Source organism: Anomaloglossus baeobatrachus, chromosome 10, assembly GCF_048569485.1.
Source record: "Anomaloglossus baeobatrachus isolate aAnoBae1 chromosome 10, aAnoBae1.hap1, whole genome shotgun sequence".
NCBI classification, from domain to species: Eukaryota; Metazoa; Chordata; class Amphibia; order Anura; family Aromobatidae; genus Anomaloglossus; species Anomaloglossus baeobatrachus.
In genome coordinates this window covers 60522950-60542946 of record NC_134362.1, presented here as the reverse complement: position 1 = coordinate 60542946, position 19997 = coordinate 60522950, and the positions used below count along the sequence as shown (strand labels likewise).

Sequence of the window (19997 nt, the reverse complement as noted above, 5' to 3'; positions counted from 1 at the left end):
GCGGGCTCGTTATGACGGGCCTTCACATTCATCTCAATGGTCTGGATCCCAGCGGGATGAATCTATGGGTGATGAGGCGGACTTAACTGATCAGGATTCTGATCCTGGGACCGCTCTCAATCTAGATACACCAGATGGTGACGCAATAGTTAATGATCTTATATTTAACATCAATAAGATGTTGAATATTTCCCCACCAGCTCCTCCTGTAGAGGAGTCAGCTTCGCAGCACGAGAGAATCCATTTCAGATACCCTAAGCGTACATTAAGCACTTTTCTGGACCACGCTGACTTCAGAGACGCAATCCAGAAACCCCACGCTTATCCTGAAAGGCGTTTTCCTAAACGACTTAAAGATACACGCTACCCTTTTCCCTCTGAAGTGGTCAAGGGTTGGACCCAGTGTCCAAAAGTGGATCCTCCAATTTCCAGGCTTGCAGCCAGATCCTTGGTTGCTGTTGAAGATGGAGCGGCACTTAAAGATGCCACTGACAGGCAGATGGAGCTCTGGCTGAAATCCATCTATGAAGCGATTGGAGCGTCATTAGCGCCTTCTTTTGCGGCCGTATGGGCACTCCAAGCTATCACGGCCGGGCTTGCGCGAGTCGACTCTGTCACACGTGCATTTGCCCCGCAGGTAGCACCATTGACCTCGCAAATGGCGGCATTCGCGTCGTACGCGATTAATGCTGTTCTTGACGCTACAAGCCGCACGGCAGTGGCGTCAGCCAACTCAGTTGTTTTGCGTAGGGCTCTGTGGTTGAGACATTGGAAAGCAGATTCTCATTCCAAGAAGTGCTTAACCAATTTGCCTTTTTCTCGTGACCGATTGTTTGGAGAGCGTTTGGATGAAATCATCAAACACTCCAAGGGTAAGGACTCTTCCTTACCGCAACACAGACAAAACAAGCCCCAACAGAGGAGGGGTCAGTCTGGTTATCGGTCCTTTCGAGGACAGGGCAGGTCCCAATTCGCCTCGTCAAAAAAGACTCAAAAGGACCAGAGACGTTCAAATTCTTGGAGGTCTCAGTCACGCCCAAAAAGACCAGCCGGAGGAACCGTTGCCAAAACGACGTCCTCCTGACTTGCGGTCTCCGATGCCCACACCCGCGGTCGGTGGGAGGCTGTCCCACTTTGGCGACATTTGGCTAGCAAATGTCAAAGACCGTTGGGTGAGAGATATTCTATCTCACGGGTACAGGATAGAGTTCGGTTCTCGTCCGCCAACTCGTTTCTTCAGAACTTCTCCACCACCAGACCGAGCCGATGCTCTGTTGCAGGCGGTGGCCGCTCTAAAGGCGGAAGGAGTGGTGACCTCCGTCCCTCTTCAGGAACAGGGTCACGGTTTTTACTCCAATCTGTTTGTGGTCCCAAAAAAGGACGGATCGTATCGTCCCGTCCTGGATCTGAAGTTGCTCAACAGACACGTAAAAGTCAGGAGGTTCCGGATGGAATCCCTACGCTCCGTCATAGCCTCAATGTCTCAGGGAGATTTTCTAGCATCAATAGACATCAAAGATGCGTATCTCCACGTGCCGATTGCACCAGAGCATCAGCGTTTCCTACGTTTCGTCATACACGACGAGCACCTACAGTTCGTAGCGTTACCCTTCGGTCTGGCAACAGCCCCCCGGGTCTTCACCAAAGTCATGGCAGCAGTAGTAGCTGTTCTGCACTCGCAGGGTCACTCGGTCATCCCGTACCTAGACGACCTGCTTATAAAGGCATCCTCTCAAGAAGCATGCCAACACAGTCTGAAGGTGGCGCTAGACACTCTCCAGACTTTCGGGTGGATTATCAACTTTCCAAAGTCTCATCTAACCCCGACCCAATCTCTGACTTATCTTGGCATGGAGTTTCATACTCTATCAGCGATAGTGAAGCTTCCACTGGACAAGCAGTGCTCGCTACGGACCGGAGTGCAATCTCTCCTTCAGAGCCAGTCGCACTCACTGAGGCGCCTCATGCATTTCCTAGGAAAGATGGTAGCAGCAATGGAGGCAGTCCCGTTCGCGCAGTTTCATCTGCGCCCTCTACAATGGGACATTCTACGCCAATGGGATGGGAAATCGACGTCCCTCGACAGGACTGTCTCCCTCTCTGACTGCCAAGGATTCTCTACGTTGGTGGCTTCTCCCCAACTCATTGTCACAGGGAAAGTCGTTCCTTCCCCCGTCCTGGGCAGTGGTCACGACAGATGCGAGCCTATCAGGGTGGGGAGCGGTGTTTCTCCACCACAGGGCTCAGGGGACGTGGACTCAGGAAGAGTCCACCTTGCAGATCAATGTTCTGGAAATCAGAGCAATCTACCTTGCCCTGCGAGCCTTCCAACAATGGCTGGAAGGCAAGCAGATTCGGATTCAGTCGGACAATTCCACGGCGGTGGCGTACATCAACCACCAAGGGGGAACACGCAGTCGCCAAGCTTTTCAAGAAGTCCAGCGGATTTTGACGTGGGTGGAAAGCAGAGCGTCCACCATATCTGCAGTTCACATCCCAGGCGTGGAAAACTGGGAAGCAGACTTTCTCAGTCGCCAGGGCATGGACGCAGGAGAATGGTCCCTTCACCCGGACGTGTTTCAACAGATCTGTTGCCGCTGGGGGTCGCCGGACGTCGATCTGATGGCGTCACGGCACAACAACAAGGTCCCAGTTTTCATGGCACGGTCTCACGATCACCGAGCGCTGGCGGCAGACGCCTTGGTTCAGGATTGGTCGCAATTCCGACTCCCCTATGTGTTCCCACCTCTAGCATTGTTACCCAGAGTTCTCCGGAAAATCAAGTCCGACTGCCAGCGAGCCATACTCGTCGCTCCAAATTGGCCAAGAAGGTCGTGGTACCCGGATCTGTGGCATCTCACGGTAGGCCAACCGTGGGCACTACCAGACCGTCCAGATCTGCTGTCTCAAGGGCCGTTTTTCCATCTGAATTCTGCGGCCCTGAACCTGACTGTGTGGCCATTGAGTCCTGGATCCTAGCGGCCTCAGGTTTATCTCAGGGAGTTGTTGCCACAATGAGACAGGCTAGAAAACCATCCTCAGCTAAGATCTATCACAGGACGTGGAAGATATTCTTAGCATGGTGCTTGGCTCAAGGGTTTTCTCCCTGGCCATTTGCATTGCCAATTTTTCTTTCCTTCCTGCAGTCTGGGTTGGAAAAAGGTTTGTCCCTTAGCTCGCTTAAGGGTCAAGTCTCCGCGTTATCCGTATTCTTTCAGAAGCGCTTGGCACAGCTTTCTAAAGTACGCACGTTTCTCCAAGGAGTTTGTCATATCGTTCCTCCTTACAGACGGCCATTGGAACCCTGGGATCTGAACAAGGTTCTCCTTGCTCTTCAAAAGCCGCCTTTCGAGCCTTTGAAAGAGGTTCCCCTTTCTCGGCTTTCACAAAAGGTAGTTTTTCTTGTAGCGGTCACGTCTCTTCGAAGAGTGTCCGAGCTGGCGGCGTTATCTTGCAAATCTCCCTTCCTGGTATTTCACCAAGACAAGGTAGTACTGCGTCCAATTCCAGAGTTTTCTCCCAAGGTGGTTTCTTCCTTTCATCTCAATCAGGATATCACTTTGCCATCTTTGTGTCCGCATCCAGTTCACCAATTTGAAAAGGGTTTACATCTGTTGGACCTGGTGAGAGCACTCAGGATTTACATTTCTCGCACGGCGCCTCTACGCCGTTCGGATGCGCTCTTTGTCCTAGTCGCTGGTCAGCATAAGGGATCGCAAGCTTCCAAATCCACCCTGGCGCGGTGGATCAAGGAACCAATTCTTCACACATACCGTTCTGCTGGGCTTCAGATTCCATCTGGACTGAAGGCCCATTCTACCAGAGCCGTTGGTGCGTCCTGGGCGTTGAGGCATCAGGCTACGGCTCAGCAAGTGTGCCAGGCGGCTACCTGGTCGAGTCTGCACACGTTTACCAAACACTATCAAGTGCATACCTACGCTTCGGCAGACGCCAGCCTAGGTAGACAGGTCCTTCAGGCGGCGGTGGCCCACCTGTAGGAAGAGGCTGTATGACAGCCCGTTCATGTGGTATCTTTTTACCCACCCAGGGACTGCTTTTGGACGTCCCACTGTCTGGGTCTCCCAATTAGGAGCGAAAAAGAAGAAGGGAATTTTGTTTACTTACCGTAAATTCCTTTTCTTCTAGCTCCAATTGGGAGACCCAGCACCCGCCCTATCTGTTTTTAGGGTTTCGTTTTTTCGGGTGCACATGTTGTTCACGTTGTTTCTTAAGTTCTCCGATCTAGTTATCGGATTGAATTTGTTTTTGAAACTGTTATTGGCTTTCCTCCTTCTTGCTTTGGTACTAAAACTGAGGAATCTGTACTCCTACGGGAGGGTGTATAGCCAGAAGGGGAGGGGCCTTACACTTTTAAGTGTAGTTCTTTGTGCGGCCTCCAGAGGCAGTAGCTATACACCCACTGTCTGGGTCTCCCAATTGGAGCTAGAAGAAAAGGAATTTACGGTAAGTAAACAAAATTCCCTTCTTTTCAGAAACGACTTCCTCAGGTACGCACGTTCCTACGGGGAGTTTGTCGTCTCAGCACTCCGTACAAGCGGCCGTTAGAGCCCTGGGATCTGAACAAGGTTCTAATTGCTCTCCAGATGCCGCCTTTCGAGCCTTTGAAAGAGGTCTCCCTTCCCGCTTTTCTCGGGAAGTGGCCTTCTAGTAACGGTCTCGTCTCTTAGGAGAGTTTCCGAGCTAGCAACGCTCTCATACAAATCTCCCTTCCTGGTCCTTCACCAGGACAGGGTAGTTCTGCGTCCGATTCCGGAATTTCTCCCTAAGGTGGTATCCCACTTTCATATCAATCAGGATATCACCTCACCTTCTTTGTGTCCTCGTCCAGTCCATCAATTTCAGAAGGATTTGCATCTGTTGGTTCTGGTGAGAGCACTCAGGTTCTACTTCCCGCATGGCGCTCCTGCGCCACCCGGATGCACTCTTTGTCCTTGTCGCTGGTCGGCGTAAACAGTCGCAAGCTTCTGAATCCACCCTGGCTCGGGGGATCGAGGAACCAATTCTTGAAACCTACAGTTCTACTGGGCTTCTGGTTCTCTCAAGGCTGAAGGCCCATTCTACCAGAGCCGTGGGTGCATCCTGGGCATTACGGCACCAGGCTACGGCTCAGCAGGTGTGTCAGGCACCTACCTGATTGAGTCTGCATACTTTTACCAAGCATTTTCAGGTGCATACCTACGCTTCGGCAGACGCCAGCCTAGGTAGATAAGTCCTTCAGGCGGCGATTGCCCACCTGTAGGAAAGGGCTGTTTGACGGCCCTATCACGAGGTATTCTTTTACCCACCCAGGGACTGCTTTTGGACGTCCCAATTGTCTGGGTCTCCCAATTAGGAGCGAAAAAGAAGAAGGGAATTTTGTTTACTTACCGTAAATTCCTTTTCTTCTAGCTCCAATTGGGAGACCCAGCACCCGCCCTGTTTTCTCGGGGTTTTTCTGTTTTTTCGGGTACACATGTTGTTCATGTGGTATGGTTCAGTTCTCCGATGTTTCCTCGGATTGAATTGGTCTTTAAACCAGTTATTGGCTTTCCTCCTTCTTGCTTTGGCACTAAAACTGGTGAGCCAGTGATCCCACTGGGGGTGTATAGCCAGAAGGGGAGGGGCCTTACACTTTTAAGTGTAATACTTTGTGTGGCCTCCGGAGGCAATAGCTATACACCCAATTGTCTGGGTCTCCCAATTGGAGCTAGAAGAAAAGGAATTTACGGTAAGTAAACAAAATTCCCTTCTTCTCAGGTTTTGGATCCGTTGGATTTTTAATACCTAATAAATGTTTTGATATTTTAATATATTGGCTTGTGGTGCTTGGTTCACCCTTCACTTCTTTTCAGCTAATGACCTTAACAAGTCTTTTGTACAAGCAATCGTCTTGTATTCAGCTGGAGAAACTTTGTTGTTGTTGCAACTCCTCTCCCTGAGTCATCTAGAGATGGATAAGTTATCTATTTACTTTCCCCCTCTTTGTTATCCCGGTGTCTTCTTAGAGCTTAGTGGGGTTGACTAAGTGCTCATACCATCTGCTCCGTACCTAGGGCCTATTTCAGGGTCATATAGGATTGAGTGTCTGGCTTGGCGCATAGGTTCCACACCTATCTAGGGTGGTGAGAGAAGCCAGGAACCAGCTGTAGGTTTGGTCAGTGGTCACCATCTCCCCCTTGTCTAGACAGGGTTTCCCTTCCCTTTTGCTGTCCGCTTGATACTTCCCCATACCTAGCGTGACAATATCTTAGCAATACGCCATCACTTTGAGATAGGAATACCCCTTTAATTTCTACACTGTGCACCAAAATGGACTTTGAATGTCCAAAATGCTATAATCCAAGATCATCAACGTGTGATATTTTCACAGTTAAAAAGATGTGAAGTGCGTGAACTCTTCTGCGCTCCCGTGGGATAGCGTTTTGCTGATTTGTCAGGTTTTCTTTCCGTGCCTTCCCGGAGTTGTGCGCAGTATTTGGCTCCCTGCTTCGATTTCACAAGCAATGTCAATCTCTCCTCCAGCGTCAGATCTCGGAGGCATTAGAAGTATTGCTGATTCCGTCACCTCGTCTTGTCGTCTCATGCACCTAATTAGGGATGCAAGTTTGTGAAGGAGAATTCCAGTTCCAATGTCCTCTGGCGTTTACAATGTTATGTTTTTGAGCTGTCACCTGCTGACATTCAAAATGTATTTTGCATAAAATGATGGCAGAATAAGAACGCGCCGCCTGCAAGTCGCCCGAGACAAGGTGATATCGGACATCGACTCGCAGCCCATTGTGGATGCGGCTTCATTTATTTTATTCCCTCATTACCCATAATTTAAACCTTTTTGGTGTGGATTTTTTGGGGGACCAGGATGACAAAGGCATACATGCACTTTTCTGAGCACTATACCCCTTTTTGGCTTTCTTTGGTATAAAAAGTATTAATAAAAAAAAATGATGAGACCTAAAGGGGCATGAGCCCTCCGAAAAGTCTTTGTAAGCCTGATGGATGGACAGTCGCTGGTGATTGTGGGCCATGAAATGTTATCTTTTATCAAGTCAACGCAACTACAGCTCGTGGCTGCTGCAGCTAATCACTAGATTTAGCGGAGACAAGGCCATGATTCTGGTGATTGGCTGCAGCAGTCACGGGCTGTATACATGATATCACAGCTGCTGCACTGCAGCTAGTTGGGTGCGGAGTTCCCAAATGGAGGTGCAGTAAGGCTAAGCCGAGGAATTCTCCTGGCTGAAGGTCAGCTCAATAGAAAGTCCTGGAGCCAATCTTCAGCTGTTAAGGGTTCTTCATGAAGTGTTCTTAGTCAATCTTTTATCTCTCGGTGTGGGTTGCAGCACCCTGACACCCCCTGATCAAAATTTCAGACGTATCTCTGACATGTTAAAATATTTTGTGGAAGCTTGGCGAAAATTGACTCTCAGGAGTTGGTCCATTGACCAAGTAGTCTGTGACCACTGGACGGGATTCCTGAGACCTCTGCACCTTTTTTTTTTTTTTTTTGATTAACCGGTCTGTAGTGATGTGATCGTTGCGATGTCGCATGGGCACAGGTCGGCGACTTAAAAGAAAAGCTGCAGAAGCAAGTGGTGGGTCCAGTGGTCCAGACTACTTGGTCGATGGACCAACTCTTGCAGTTACTGATCAAGGTTTTCTTCGGTCTACTTGAACGTTTGCCATGTAAATTTTTGAATTTGAAGACTCCAAAACCTTCACCAATATTTTGTTTTGTATAATCACATCTGCTGTGTAACTTCTGCACTTACAGAGTGGTCCGGTCCGTCTGTTTATTCCTTACAAGCGCCGGAAAAAGGAAGGAGAGATGTCAGCCGTCTCGGTCGAAAAAGACCAAACCAAAAACATCAGCCTCCTCCCAGCGACAGCAGAAACCACCTGTAAGGACCAGAGAAAAACTTGAGTGGGGCAGTGGGGCCTGAGGTTATACCCCGCGGGCAGTGGGGCCTGAGGTTATACCCCGCGGGCAGTGGGGCCTGAGGTTATACCCCGCGGGCAGTGGGGCCTGAGGTTATACCCCGCGGGCAGTGGGGCCTGAGGTTATACCCCGCGGGCAGTGGGGCCTGAGGTTATACCCCGCGGGCAGTGGGGCCTGAGGTTATACCCCGCGGGCAGTGGGGCCCGAGGTTATACCCCGCGGGCAGTGGGGCCCGTGGTTATACCCCGCGGGCAGTGGGGCCCGTGGTTATACCCCGGGGGCAGTGGGGCCCGTGGTTATACCCCGGGGGCAGTGGGGCCCGTGGTTATACCCCGGGGGCAGTGGGGCCCGTGGTTATACCCCGGGGGCAGTGGGGCCCGTGGTTATACCCCGGGGGCAGTGGGGCCCGTGGTTATACCCCGGGGGCACTGGGGCCCGAGGTTATACCACGAGGGCAGTGGGGCCCGAGGTTATACCCCGGGGGCAGTGGGGCTTGGATGATAAACCTTAATTCAGTAATAGGCTTTTGTCCATATAGTGTATAAGTTCATGCTCTGTCCATATGTTGCGGCAATTTTTTTTTCTGCAACACCAGTAGACCTGCATGGTTTTTGCCATAGTACTGGAAAACGCGGGGGGACTAAAATCATCGCAGCCGTAACATCTGAATTAAATCTTAATCTCCAGACCTTTCTGTGTGCGTTTAGCTCCTTATTTCCTTAACTAATTGTGCCATCGCTATCTAATCTGGGCTTTTATGACTACTCCTGTCACAATGCCGGCTCTTTATTTTTGCAGTTACCGTCTCCTCGTCTGGACAGATCACAGCCACAGATTCACTGACGTTTGAGAGAGAGGCCACGGCTGAGGCGACCACTATACTGACCGATAGCCCTACACAGGGGGACGAGTATAGTGGAGCGACAGGTGAGGGAAGAACATGCCGAGTGTATATCTGTATATCCACCATAATGCTCACACGGACTAAGGATGAGGCTTTGTATTTTTCCGGTTTGGCCGTACACATGGGAGGCCAGTGTGAGCGTTCAGGAAGGCTCAAATCTCTCCTTTTTGTGAATTTATAAAAAAAATGTGACTGTTTTTTTGTAAAGGACGGAAGATATTGATGACACATTCTTAGGGCAGATCATCAATTTCAGTATTGTTGGGGTTTGACACCCGGCATTCCTACCGGTCAGTTGTTATTAGCTCCGGTGATGGCTGAAAAATAATACTGAATTCAACTGTTCTGCGTTACTCTGTCCAAGGTTTAGCAGCTGCTATTAGGAGAAGACTATCTGATCCGCAGCACTCGGCCTTCACGCAGCTCCATTCAATGTTTACATTACCACCTAACAAGTGAGCAGTGGGGTACATGGTGTCAGACCCCGACCAATATGATCTATCCAAATGACGGGTCATCAAATTTTGAATATGTCTTCTGCTTTTTTTTACAGCATGAGATTTCTATAAATAATATATTTAATTTTAATATTTAATATATAATTTAATATATAATTTTTAATAATTTAATATATAATATTTAATATTTTATTTAATATATTAAAGACCAGAAAAGAGGATGTCCTCTTTGCTGGTCTTTAACGCCTTAACGACCGCGGGCAGTAATATTACATCCTAGTGGTCATAATGTTACTGCCCATGGCCTGCCGCCGGCAGCCTGCCGCGATCGGCGCACATCTCAGCTGATTTTCACAGCTGAGATGTGTGCCTGCTAGGCACGAGCAGAATTGTTATCTGCTCGTGCCGTTTAACCCCTTAAATGGTGCTGTCAATATGTGACAGCGCCATTATAATCGCGATGACGGTAAACCTTTACTTACCGGCCGATAACGGAAGTCGCGTGATGTGATCACGTGACTTCCGGTGGTTGTCATGGTAGCACAGGGTCATGTGATGACTCCTGGAGTACACATGAATTACTTTCAGTTTCACTCGGCCCGGAGCCGAGTGAAGCAAAAAGTGAGCGTATCTGCTGTTTACAGCTCTGTAGCTGTGATCAGCAGATAGGGCAGAGCAATCGGATTGTTGATCTATATAGCCCCCTAGGGGGACTAGTAAAATAAAAAAAAAGTAAAAAAATTTTTAAAAAAAAATCCCCTAAAAGTTCATATCACCCCCCTTTCGCCCCATTGAAAATTAAAGGGTTAAAAAATAAAAAATATACACACATTTGGTATTGCCGCGTTCAGAAACGCCCGATCTATCAAAATATAAAATCAATTAATCTGATCAGTAAACGGCGTAGCCAAACGCCAAAATTCCATTTTTTTGTTGCCACAATTTTTTCTGCAAAATGCAATAACTGGCACTCAAAACGTAGCATCTGTGCAAAAATAGTACAGTTAAAAACGTCAGCTCGAGATGGAAAAAATAAGCCATCACTGAGCCATAGATCCCAAAAAATGAGAACGCTACGGGTCACGGAATATGGCATAAAACGTGCGCCACTTTTTTTGGACAAACCTCCGATTTTTTTTTTTTTTAACCCCTTATATAAAAGTAAACCTATACATGTTTGGTGTCTACGAACTCACACTGACCTGAGGCATCACATTCACACATCAGTTTTACCATATAATGAACACAGTGAATAAAATATCTCAAACAATAGTGCTATCACACTTTTTTTTTTTTGCAATTTTTCTGCATTTGGAATTTATTTGTCGTTTTCCAGTACACTATATGGTAAAACTTATGGTTTCATTTAAAAGTACAGCTCATTCCGCAAAAAAAATGAGCCCTCACATGACCATATTGACTGAAAAATAAAAAAGTTACGTCTCTCAGAAATAGAATGGCGAAAAAAAACGGAAAGCAAAAAAATCGGCCGGTCGTGAAGGGGTTAAGGTTTTGATTTTTGTTGAGTTTTTAAAGGGATCCTGTCACCAGTTTTTTCGGTTGCATTCTGTGAAGGTGCACCTTGTTGCGGACTCCCCTTGCAGACCCCAGAAATAACTTTATAAGATCTGACTGCCACGTATGCTAATGACCTGTTCTGGTCAGATGGGCGTGCTCATTTTTGGCTTCTGTCCCTCCTTCTGGCCTTGTTCGCTGTCCTCCTTTCATGATTGATATGGATGACTCCTCCGTCATGATCCACGTTGCTCTGCCAAATCTCACGCCTGTGCAGTCATTCCCGGCTCGCGCAGGCGCAGTTCGCTCTGCCCCATCGCGAGCCGAGCCAAAACTTAGTTGCCCTCGCGCGAGCCGGTGAGGTCTTTGCGCAGGCGTGAGATTATGGTCGGCGCTGTGCATGACCAAATGAACGGAGGACGGTGAACAAAGCCAGAAGGAGGGACAGGAGCTGAAAATGAGCACGCCCATCCTACCCGAACTAATCATTAGCATACGTGGCAGTCAGATTTTATAAAGGCATTTGTGGGGTCTGCAAGGGGGAGTCAGCAACAAGGTGCCCCTTCATAGAATGCAGCCCAGGAGCTGCAGAAGGTGACACTTTTGGTTTAATACCGGAAAAAATGGTGACAGGTTCCCTTTAACTCTGCATATTTCCACTAAGCCAAAAACCGCAACATTTTTATTGTTCCATCAGAGTGGCCGGGACCCCGTGCTCTAAACCCACAACATGTCAATCTCTCTTGTGGGTACGTTGGGTTTTATTTGAGGATTTCCCCCTAGACTTGTAGCAGATGCGAGAAATCCGCAGGTAAAAATCACACCTGTCCTTTGCGGAAATGCATCAATAGCGCATGTAATCAGCACATTACTGTATCAATAAAGTTTTGTCCATCCCAAATACCAGGAAATATCAGCATATCAAAAACAAAGCAGCGTTATTTAACCCTTTTAATCCCCGGGCAATTTTCCATTTTTCTTTTTTTCCTCCCCATCTTCCAAGAGCCATAACATTTTTTTTTTTAATTGTTCTGTCAATATAGCCATATGAGGACTTATGTTTTGCGGGACGAGTTGTACTTTTGAATGACACCATTCACTCTGCCCCATGTTGTACTGGAAAGTATAGTTTTACTTTTATAGTTTTACTTTTATCTAAGTGGTGACATTTTTTTCAGAAGTTTCCCAAAAGAGAATAATAGCACTTTTGTCACTATATTCCAAGACACTTTTTTTTTTTGTTTATTGCTACGCTGTGTACCGATCAGATTAATTGATTTTATATTTCTTTGTCGCTCCATTGGGAGACCCAGACCATTGGCTGTATAGGCTATGCCTCCGGAGGCCGCACAAAGTATTACACTAAAAGTGTAAAGCCCCTCCCCTTCTGCCTATACACCCCCCGTGCTCCCACGGGCTCCTCAGTTTTTTGCTTTGTGCGAAGGAGGCAGACATGCACGCACAGCTCCACAGATTGGTCAGCAGCAGCTGCTGACTATGTCGGATGGAAGAAAAGTGGGCCCATATAGGGCCCCCAGCATGCTCCCTTCTCACCCCACTCTTGTCGGCGGTGTTGTTAAGGTTGAGGTATCCATTGCGGGTACGGAGGCTGGAGCCCACATGCTGTTTTCCTTCCCCATCCCCCTCAGGGCTCTGGGTGAAGTGGGATCCTATCGGTCTCCAGGCACAGGAGACCGTGCTTCATCCACAACTCCTGTGGAGCCTGCTGGATAGGAGCCGGGTACCGTTCAGGGACATGGCCCTGCTACTTGGAGGTACTCTGTATCCCTGTGGGGACCGCGCACAGCAACACTACAGCTTTGCTGGGTGTGCTAGTGCACCGGGGACCGCGGCGCTGACCGGGTTAAAATGTGCCATTACACACTCAGCGTTGCTGAGTGTGTTTTATGTATAGGGACTGCCGCGCTGACCGCCGCTGCCGCGGAAACACTGCGGCGCGGCTGGGACTTGTAGTGCGCCGGGGACTTCTGCGCTGGCCGCGCATATACGGCGGCCGCGCTTATTACTCGAGTCCCCGGCTTTTTGCGGCCTAGTTTCCTTTTCCTCCCGCCCTCAGCCCTGACAGGCAGGGGAAGGGCGGGAAGCTGCACAGAACGAGCAGCACTGAGGGCTGGAGCATGCTTTGCATACTCCACCCCTCTCACTTTGCACAGTGCGGCTCCAGTTCCCGCACTTTCTCGGCCACGCCCACGACTCCCTCCTCTCCTCAGGACGCCGGCAGCCATTCCTGTCAGCTCCTCGGACGCAGCAGAGGGGGACAAAGTCTGGGAGACCCAGGCAGGGACTTGGGTGGCCTCACAACCGCTTGAAGCGGGTGGTAAGCAGCACCTGTGGTGCTAGCCCCATTGTGCAGTACTGTAACTATACTGTATATGTTTATGGTATATACTTTACACTGTATGGTGCACAGTTGATTTCTGGCTATATACCCTATTGTGTTGCTCAGGGAAGATAATAGCATGGCGCCCACAAAAGGCAGGGGTGCCAAAACACAGGCTTATTATGCTGCCTGCGCCGCATGTACGACCCCGCTACCGGCAGGTTCCACTGACCCTCATTGTATACAGTGCTCGGGCCCTGTGACACTTACTCAGCCAGAGCCTCTGCTAAGAGGGGCCCAGGGGGAGCCACCTGCTGACAATGTCCAGGTGACGGGGACAGAGTTTGCAAAACTCTCTGAGACTATGGCTAAGATACTAGAAGCCTTGCAGTACAGGCCGGTATCTCAGCACAGGGACTCTGTTGAATCTTTGGTCCCTGGCTCCCCTCAGTTGGACCAACAATGTCCTCCAGGGGTATCTCATAGATCCCAGGCTGAGGGTTCTGACACAGACCCCAGCCCCAGACCGACTAAGCGAGCTCGCTTAGATTTTCCCTCGACATCATCATATTGTTCAGGGTCTCAGCGAGGGGCATCTCGAGTTGATGAAGCGGAGGTAGCTGATCAGGATTCTGATCCTGAGGGCGCTCTCAATCTTAATACTACAGACGGGGACGCCATAGTGAACGATCTTATTGCATCCATCAATCAAATGCTGGATATTTCTCCCTCAGTCCCTCCAGCAGAGGAGTCGGCTTCTCAGCAGGAGAAATTCCGGTTCAGGTTCCCCAAGCGTACACCGAGTATGGTTCTGGACCACTCTGATTTCAGAGAGGCAGTCCAGAATCACCATGCTTGTCCAGATAAGCGTTTTTCTAAGCGCCTTAAGGATACACGTTATCCCTTTCCACCTGACGTGGTTAAAGGTTGGACTCAGTGTCCCAAAGTGGATCCTCCAATCTCCAGACTGGCGGCTAGATCCATACTTGCAGTGGAAGATGGGGATTCACTCAAGGATGCCACTGACAGGCAGATGGAGCTCTGGTTGAAATCCATCTATGAAGCGATCGGCGCTTCTTTTGCCCCAGCATTCGCAGCCGTATGGGCGCTACAAGCTATCTCAGCAGGTCAAGCGCAAATTGAAGCAGCCACATGCACGTCCGCGCCACAAGTGGCGTCCATTACCACTCAGACCTCGGCATTTGCGTCTTACGCTATTAATGCTGTCCTGGACTCTGCGAGCCGTACGGCGGTGGCAGCCGCCAATTCGGTGGTACTCCGCAGGGCCTTGTGGCTACGGGAATGGAAGGCAGATTCTGCTTCCAAAAAGCGCTTAACCAGTTTGCCAATTTCTGGCGACAGATTGTTTGTTTGGCGAGCGTTTGGATGAAATCATCAAACAATCCAAGGGAAAGGATACATCCTTGCCCCAGCCCAAACCAAACATACCCCAACAGAGGAGAGGGCAGTCGAGGTTTCGGTCCTTTCGGGGCGCGGGCAGGTCCCAATTCTCCTCGTCCAAAAGGCCTCAGAAAGAGCAAAGGAACTCTGATGCATGGCGGTCTAAATCACGTCCTAAAAAAAGACCACCGGAGGGGCAGCTAACAAAGCGGCTTCCTCATGACTTTCGACCTCCTCATCCCGCATCCTCGGTCGGTGGCAGGCTCTCCCGCTTTTGCGACACCTGGCTGCCACGAATAAAAGACCGCTGGGTGAGAGACATGCTGTCTCACGGTTACATGATAGAGTTCACCTCTCGTCCCCCGACTCGATTCTTCAGGTCATCCCCGCCTCCCGAGCGAGCAGAGGCTCTTCTGCAGGTGCTGCGCACTCTGAAGGCAGAAGGAGTGGTGATCCCTGTTCCTCTTCAGCAACAGGGCCACGGTTTTTACTCCAACTTGTTTGTGGTCCCAAAGAAGGACGGGTCTTTCTGCCCTGTCCTGGACCTGAAACTGCTCAACAAACACGTAAAAACCAGGCGGTTCCGGATGGAATCCCTCCGCTCCGTCATCGCCTCAATGTCCCAAGGAAATTTCCTTGCATCGATCGATATCAAAGATGCTTATCTCCACGTACCGATTGCTCCGGAGCACCAGCGCTTCCTGCGCTTCGCCATAGGAAACGAACACCTGCAGTTCGTGGCACTGCCGTTCGGTCTGGCAACAGCCCCACGGGTTCTTACCAAGGTTATGGCTACTGTAGTAGCGGTCCTACACTCTCAGGGTCACTCGGTGATCCCGTACTTGGACGATCTGCTGATCAAGGCACCCTCTCAAGAGGCATGCCAACGCAGCCTCGAAGCTACCCTGGAGACTCTCCAGAGTTTCGGGTGGATCATCAATTTTCCGAAGTCAAATCTGACACCGGCCCAATCGCTGACATATCTTGGCATGGAGTTTCATACCCTCTCAGCGATAGTGAAGCTTCCGCTGGTCAAGCAGCAGTCACTACAGAAAGTGGTACAATCTCTCCTTCAAGGCCAGTCACACCCCTTGAGGCGCCTCATGCACTTCCTGGGGAAGATGGTGGCAGCAATGGAGGCAGTCCCTTTCGTGCAGTTTCACCTGCGTCCTCTTCAATGGGACGTCCTACGCAAATGGGACAGGAAGCCGACGTCCCTCGACAGGACTGTCTCCCTCTCTCAAGCGACCAAAGCTTCCCTTCGGTGGTGGCTTCTTCCCACTTCATTATCAAAGGGGAAATCCTTCCTACCCCCATCCTGGGAGGTGGTCAGGACGGACGCGAGTCTGTCAGGGTGGGGAGCGGTTTTTCTCCACCACAGGGCTCAGGGTACGTGGACCCAACAAGAGTCATCGCTTCAGATCAATGTTCTGGAAATACGGGCAGTGTACCTTGCCCTGAAAGCGTTCCAGCAGTGGCTGGAAGGCAAGCAGATCCGAATTCAGTCGGACAATTCCACAGCGGTGGCATACATCAACCACCAAGGCGGCACACGCAGTCGGCAAGCCTTCCAGGAAGTCCGGCGGATTTTGCTGTGGGTGGAAGCAACGGCCTCCACCATCTCTGCAGTTCACATCCCAGGCGTGGAAAACTGGGAAGCAGATTATCTCAGTCGCCAGGGCATGGACGCAGGGGAATGGTCCCTTCACCCGGACGTGTTTCAGGAGATCTGTTGCCGCTGGGGCATGCCGGACGTCGACCTCATGGCGTCCCGGCACAACAACAAGGTACCGATGTTCATGGCACGGTCTCAAGATCCCAGAGCTCTGGCGGCAGACGCCTTAGTTCAGGATTGGTCGCAGTTTCAGCTCCCTTATGTGTTTCCTCCGCTGGCACTGTTGCCCAGAGTGTTACGCAAGATCAGGGCCGACTGCCGCCGCGTCATCCTCGTCGCTCCAGACTGGCCAAGGAGGTCGTGGTACCCGGATCTGTGGCATCTCGCGGTCGGCCAACCGTGGGCACTACCAGACCGACCAGACTTGCTATCCCAAGGGCCGTTTTTCCATCTGAATTCTGCGGCCCTCAACCTGACTGTGTGGCCATTGAGTCCTGGATCCTAGCGTCTTCAGGGTTATCTCAAGACGTCATTGCCACTATGAGACAGGCTAGGAAACCAACGTCCGCCAAGATCTACCACAGGGCGTGGAAAATTTTCCTGTCGTGGTGCTCTGCTCAGGGTTTTTCTCCCTGGCCTTTTGCCTTGCCCATTTTTCTGTCCTTCCTTCAATCTGGACTGGGAAAGGGTTTGTCGCTCGGCTCCCTTAAGGGACAAGTCTCAGCGCTCTCTGTGTTTTTCCAGAAGCGCCTTGCCAGGCTTCCACAGGTACGCACGTTCCTGCAGGGGGTTTGTCACATCGTTCCTCCTTACAAGCGGCCTTTAGAACCCTGGGATCTGAACAGGGTGTTGAGGGTTCTTCAGAAACCACCATTCGAGCCAATGAGAGATATTTCTCTCTCACGCCTTTCGCAGAAAGTGGTTTTCCTAGTTGCAGTCACTTCTCTTCGGAGAGTGTCTGAGCTAGCAGCGCTGTCATGCAAAGCCCCTTTCCTGGCGTTTCACCAGGACAAGGTGGTTCTACGTCCGGTTCCGGAATTCCTCCCTAAGGTGGTATCCCCCTTTCATCTCAATCAGGATATCTCCTTACCTTCTTTTTGTCCTCATCCAGTTCACCAATGTGAAAAGGATTTGCACTTGTTAGATCTGGTGAGAGCACTCAGACTCTACATTTCTCGTACGGCGCCCTTGCGCCGCTCGGATGCACTCTTTGTCCTTGTCGCTGGCCAGCGTAAAGGGTCACAGGCTTCCAAATCAACCCTGGCTCGGTGGATCAAGGAACCAATTCTCGAAGCTTACCGTTCTGCTGGGCTTCCGGTTCCCTCAGGGCTGAAGGCCCATTCTACCAGAGCCGTGGGTGCGTCCTGGGCTTTGAGGCACCAGGCTACGGCTCAGCAGGTGTGTCAGGCGGCTACCTGGTCGAGCCTGCACACTTTCACGAAACACTATCAGGTGCATACCTATGCTTCGGCGGATGCCAGCCTAGGTAGACGAGTCCTTCAGGCGGCGGTTGCCCACCTGTAGGAAGGGGCCGTTTTACGGCTCTATTACGAGGTATTATTTTACCCACCCAGGGACTGCTTTTGGACGTCCCAATGGTCTGGGTCTCCCAATGGAGCGACAAAGAAGAAGGGAATTTTGTTTACTTACCGTAAATTCCTTTTCTTCTAGCTCCAATTGGGAGACCCAGCACCCGCCCCTGTTTTTTTGTGTACACATGTTGTTCATGTTGAATGGTTTCAGTTCTCCGATATTCCTTCGGATTGAATTTACTTAAAACCAGTTTATAATTTTTTCCTCCTTCTTGCTTTTGCACCAAAACTGAGGAGCCCGTGGGAGCACGGGGGGTGTATAGGCAGAAGGGGAGGGGCTTTACACTTTTAGTGTAATACTTTGTGCGGCCTCCGGAGGCATAGCCTATACACCCAATGGTCTGGGTCTCCCAATTGGAGCTAGAAGAAAAGGAATTTACGGTAAGTAAACAAAATTCCCTTCTTTGATAGATCGGGCATTTCTGAACCTGGTGATACCAAATGTTTTTTTTGTTTTTGATTATTTTATCAATGGTGAAAAAGGGGGGTGATTTGAACTTTTTTTTTTTTTTTTTTGTTTGTTTTCTTCTTCTTCCATAATTTTTTTTTTTTTTTTATTTTTTTTTATTTTTTACTAGTTCCCTTAGGAGACTTAAAGCTCACACATTCCGATCACTTCTGCTGATCAGAGCTGTGCTTCAGCATCCCTCTGATCAGGAGACATGCTGTGTTGCTTTGAGTGCCGATGCTCTGCCGGCATTCACAGGAAATACATCATGCCTATGACAGGGGTCATTATCTGACCTCACGCTGTCATGGAAATCTATTGGCACCCCATGATCGCATCACGAGCCGCCGATGGCGACGGGGAATGGAGTGATCCCTGCCGGAGCACTTTAAATCGTGCTGTCAGAGTTTGACCATGCGATCTAAGGGGTTAACAGGCTTGGGTGCATATCTTATCCACCCGCGCCTGATACCTGCACATGTCAGCTGATCAGATCAAGAGACATGTGTGGGAAATAATGTGGGGTTGCCGCACGATCTTGCTGTAAGAGGACAGACACGGCCAAGGATGTACTGTGTGTGTGTGTGTGTGTGTGTGTGTGTGTGTGTATATATATATATATATATATATATATATATATATATATATATATATATATATATATATATATATATATATATATATATATATATATATATATATATATTATATTGAGATATATACCAAAAGTTTGGACACACCTTCTCATTCAAAGAGTTTTCTTTATTTTCATGACTCTGAAAATTGTAGATTCACATTGAAGGCATCAAAACTATGAATTAAAACATGTGGAATGAAATACTGAACAAAAAAGTGTGAAACAACTGAAAATATGTCTTATATTTTAGGTTCTTCAAAGTAGCCACCTTTTGCTTTGATTACTGCTTTGCACACTCTTGGCATTCTCTTGATGAGCTTCACGAGGTAGTCACCGGGAATGGTTTTCCAACAGTCTTGAAGGAGTTCCCAGAGATGCTTAGCACTTGTTGGCCCTTTTGCCTTCACTCTGCGGTCCAGCTCACCCCAAACCACCTCGACTGGGTTCAGGTCTGGTGACTGTGGAGGCCAGGTCATCTGGCGTAGCACCCCATCAGTCTCCTTCTTAGTCAAATAGCCCTTACACAGCCTGGAGGTGTGTTTGGGGTCATTGTGCTGTTGAAAAATAAAAATGATGGTCCAACTAAATGCAAACCGGATGGAATAGCACGCCACTGCAAGATGCTGTGGTAGATGCTGTGGTTTATTTTTAATCCCCAACAGTGTCACCAGCAGAGCACCCCCACACCATCACACCTCCTCCTCCATGCTTCACGGTGGGAACCAGCCATGTAGAGTCCATCCGTTCACCTTTTCTACAAAGACACGGTGGTTGGATCCAAAGATCTCAAATTTGGACTCATCAGACCAAAGCACAGATTTCCACTGGTCTAATGTCCATTCCTTGTGTTCTTTAGCTCAAACAAATCTGGAGGGGAGACATTTCGGTACCCTTGACAGTTATTTTCAGCGGTTATTGTCAACAAGTAACTTAGATCTTTGAGTCCTTTGAGTGTGATATTGTTGTTTTGAATTGATATTAAACTGCCATCACATATGGGTGACATGCTTCTTATGTGGGGCTATTGTTCTCTACAAGTATGTTTTAGAGATCGTGGTGATATGGCTATTATCTGTGGATATGCAGTATGCAGTCACCTAATAATAACCTGTGTAATCATTGGTTAAACCGACTCTTTGGAGGGGTTAAA

General features: G+C 49.3%; 1 protein-coding gene across 6 annotated transcripts in view; it reads left to right on the top strand.

Annotated features, from left to right (window-relative positions):
- Positions 1 to 19997, top strand: part of DEAF1 (DEAF1 transcription factor) — a 119257-nt gene that overhangs the window by 40972 nt on the left and 58288 nt on the right. For all 6 annotated transcript variants that reach the window (XR_012727405.1, XR_012727404.1, XM_075326870.1 and 3 more), the window contains exons 7-8: positions 7772 to 7898; positions 8735 to 8863. Coding sequence is in view for 4 of the 6 variants with exons in the window: in XM_075326870.1 (XP_075182985.1) it covers positions 7772 to 7898; positions 8735 to 8863 (256 nt within the window). In the remaining 2 variants the exon portion in view is untranslated. The remainder of the gene's footprint in view (positions 1 to 7771; positions 7899 to 8734; positions 8864 to 19997) is intronic.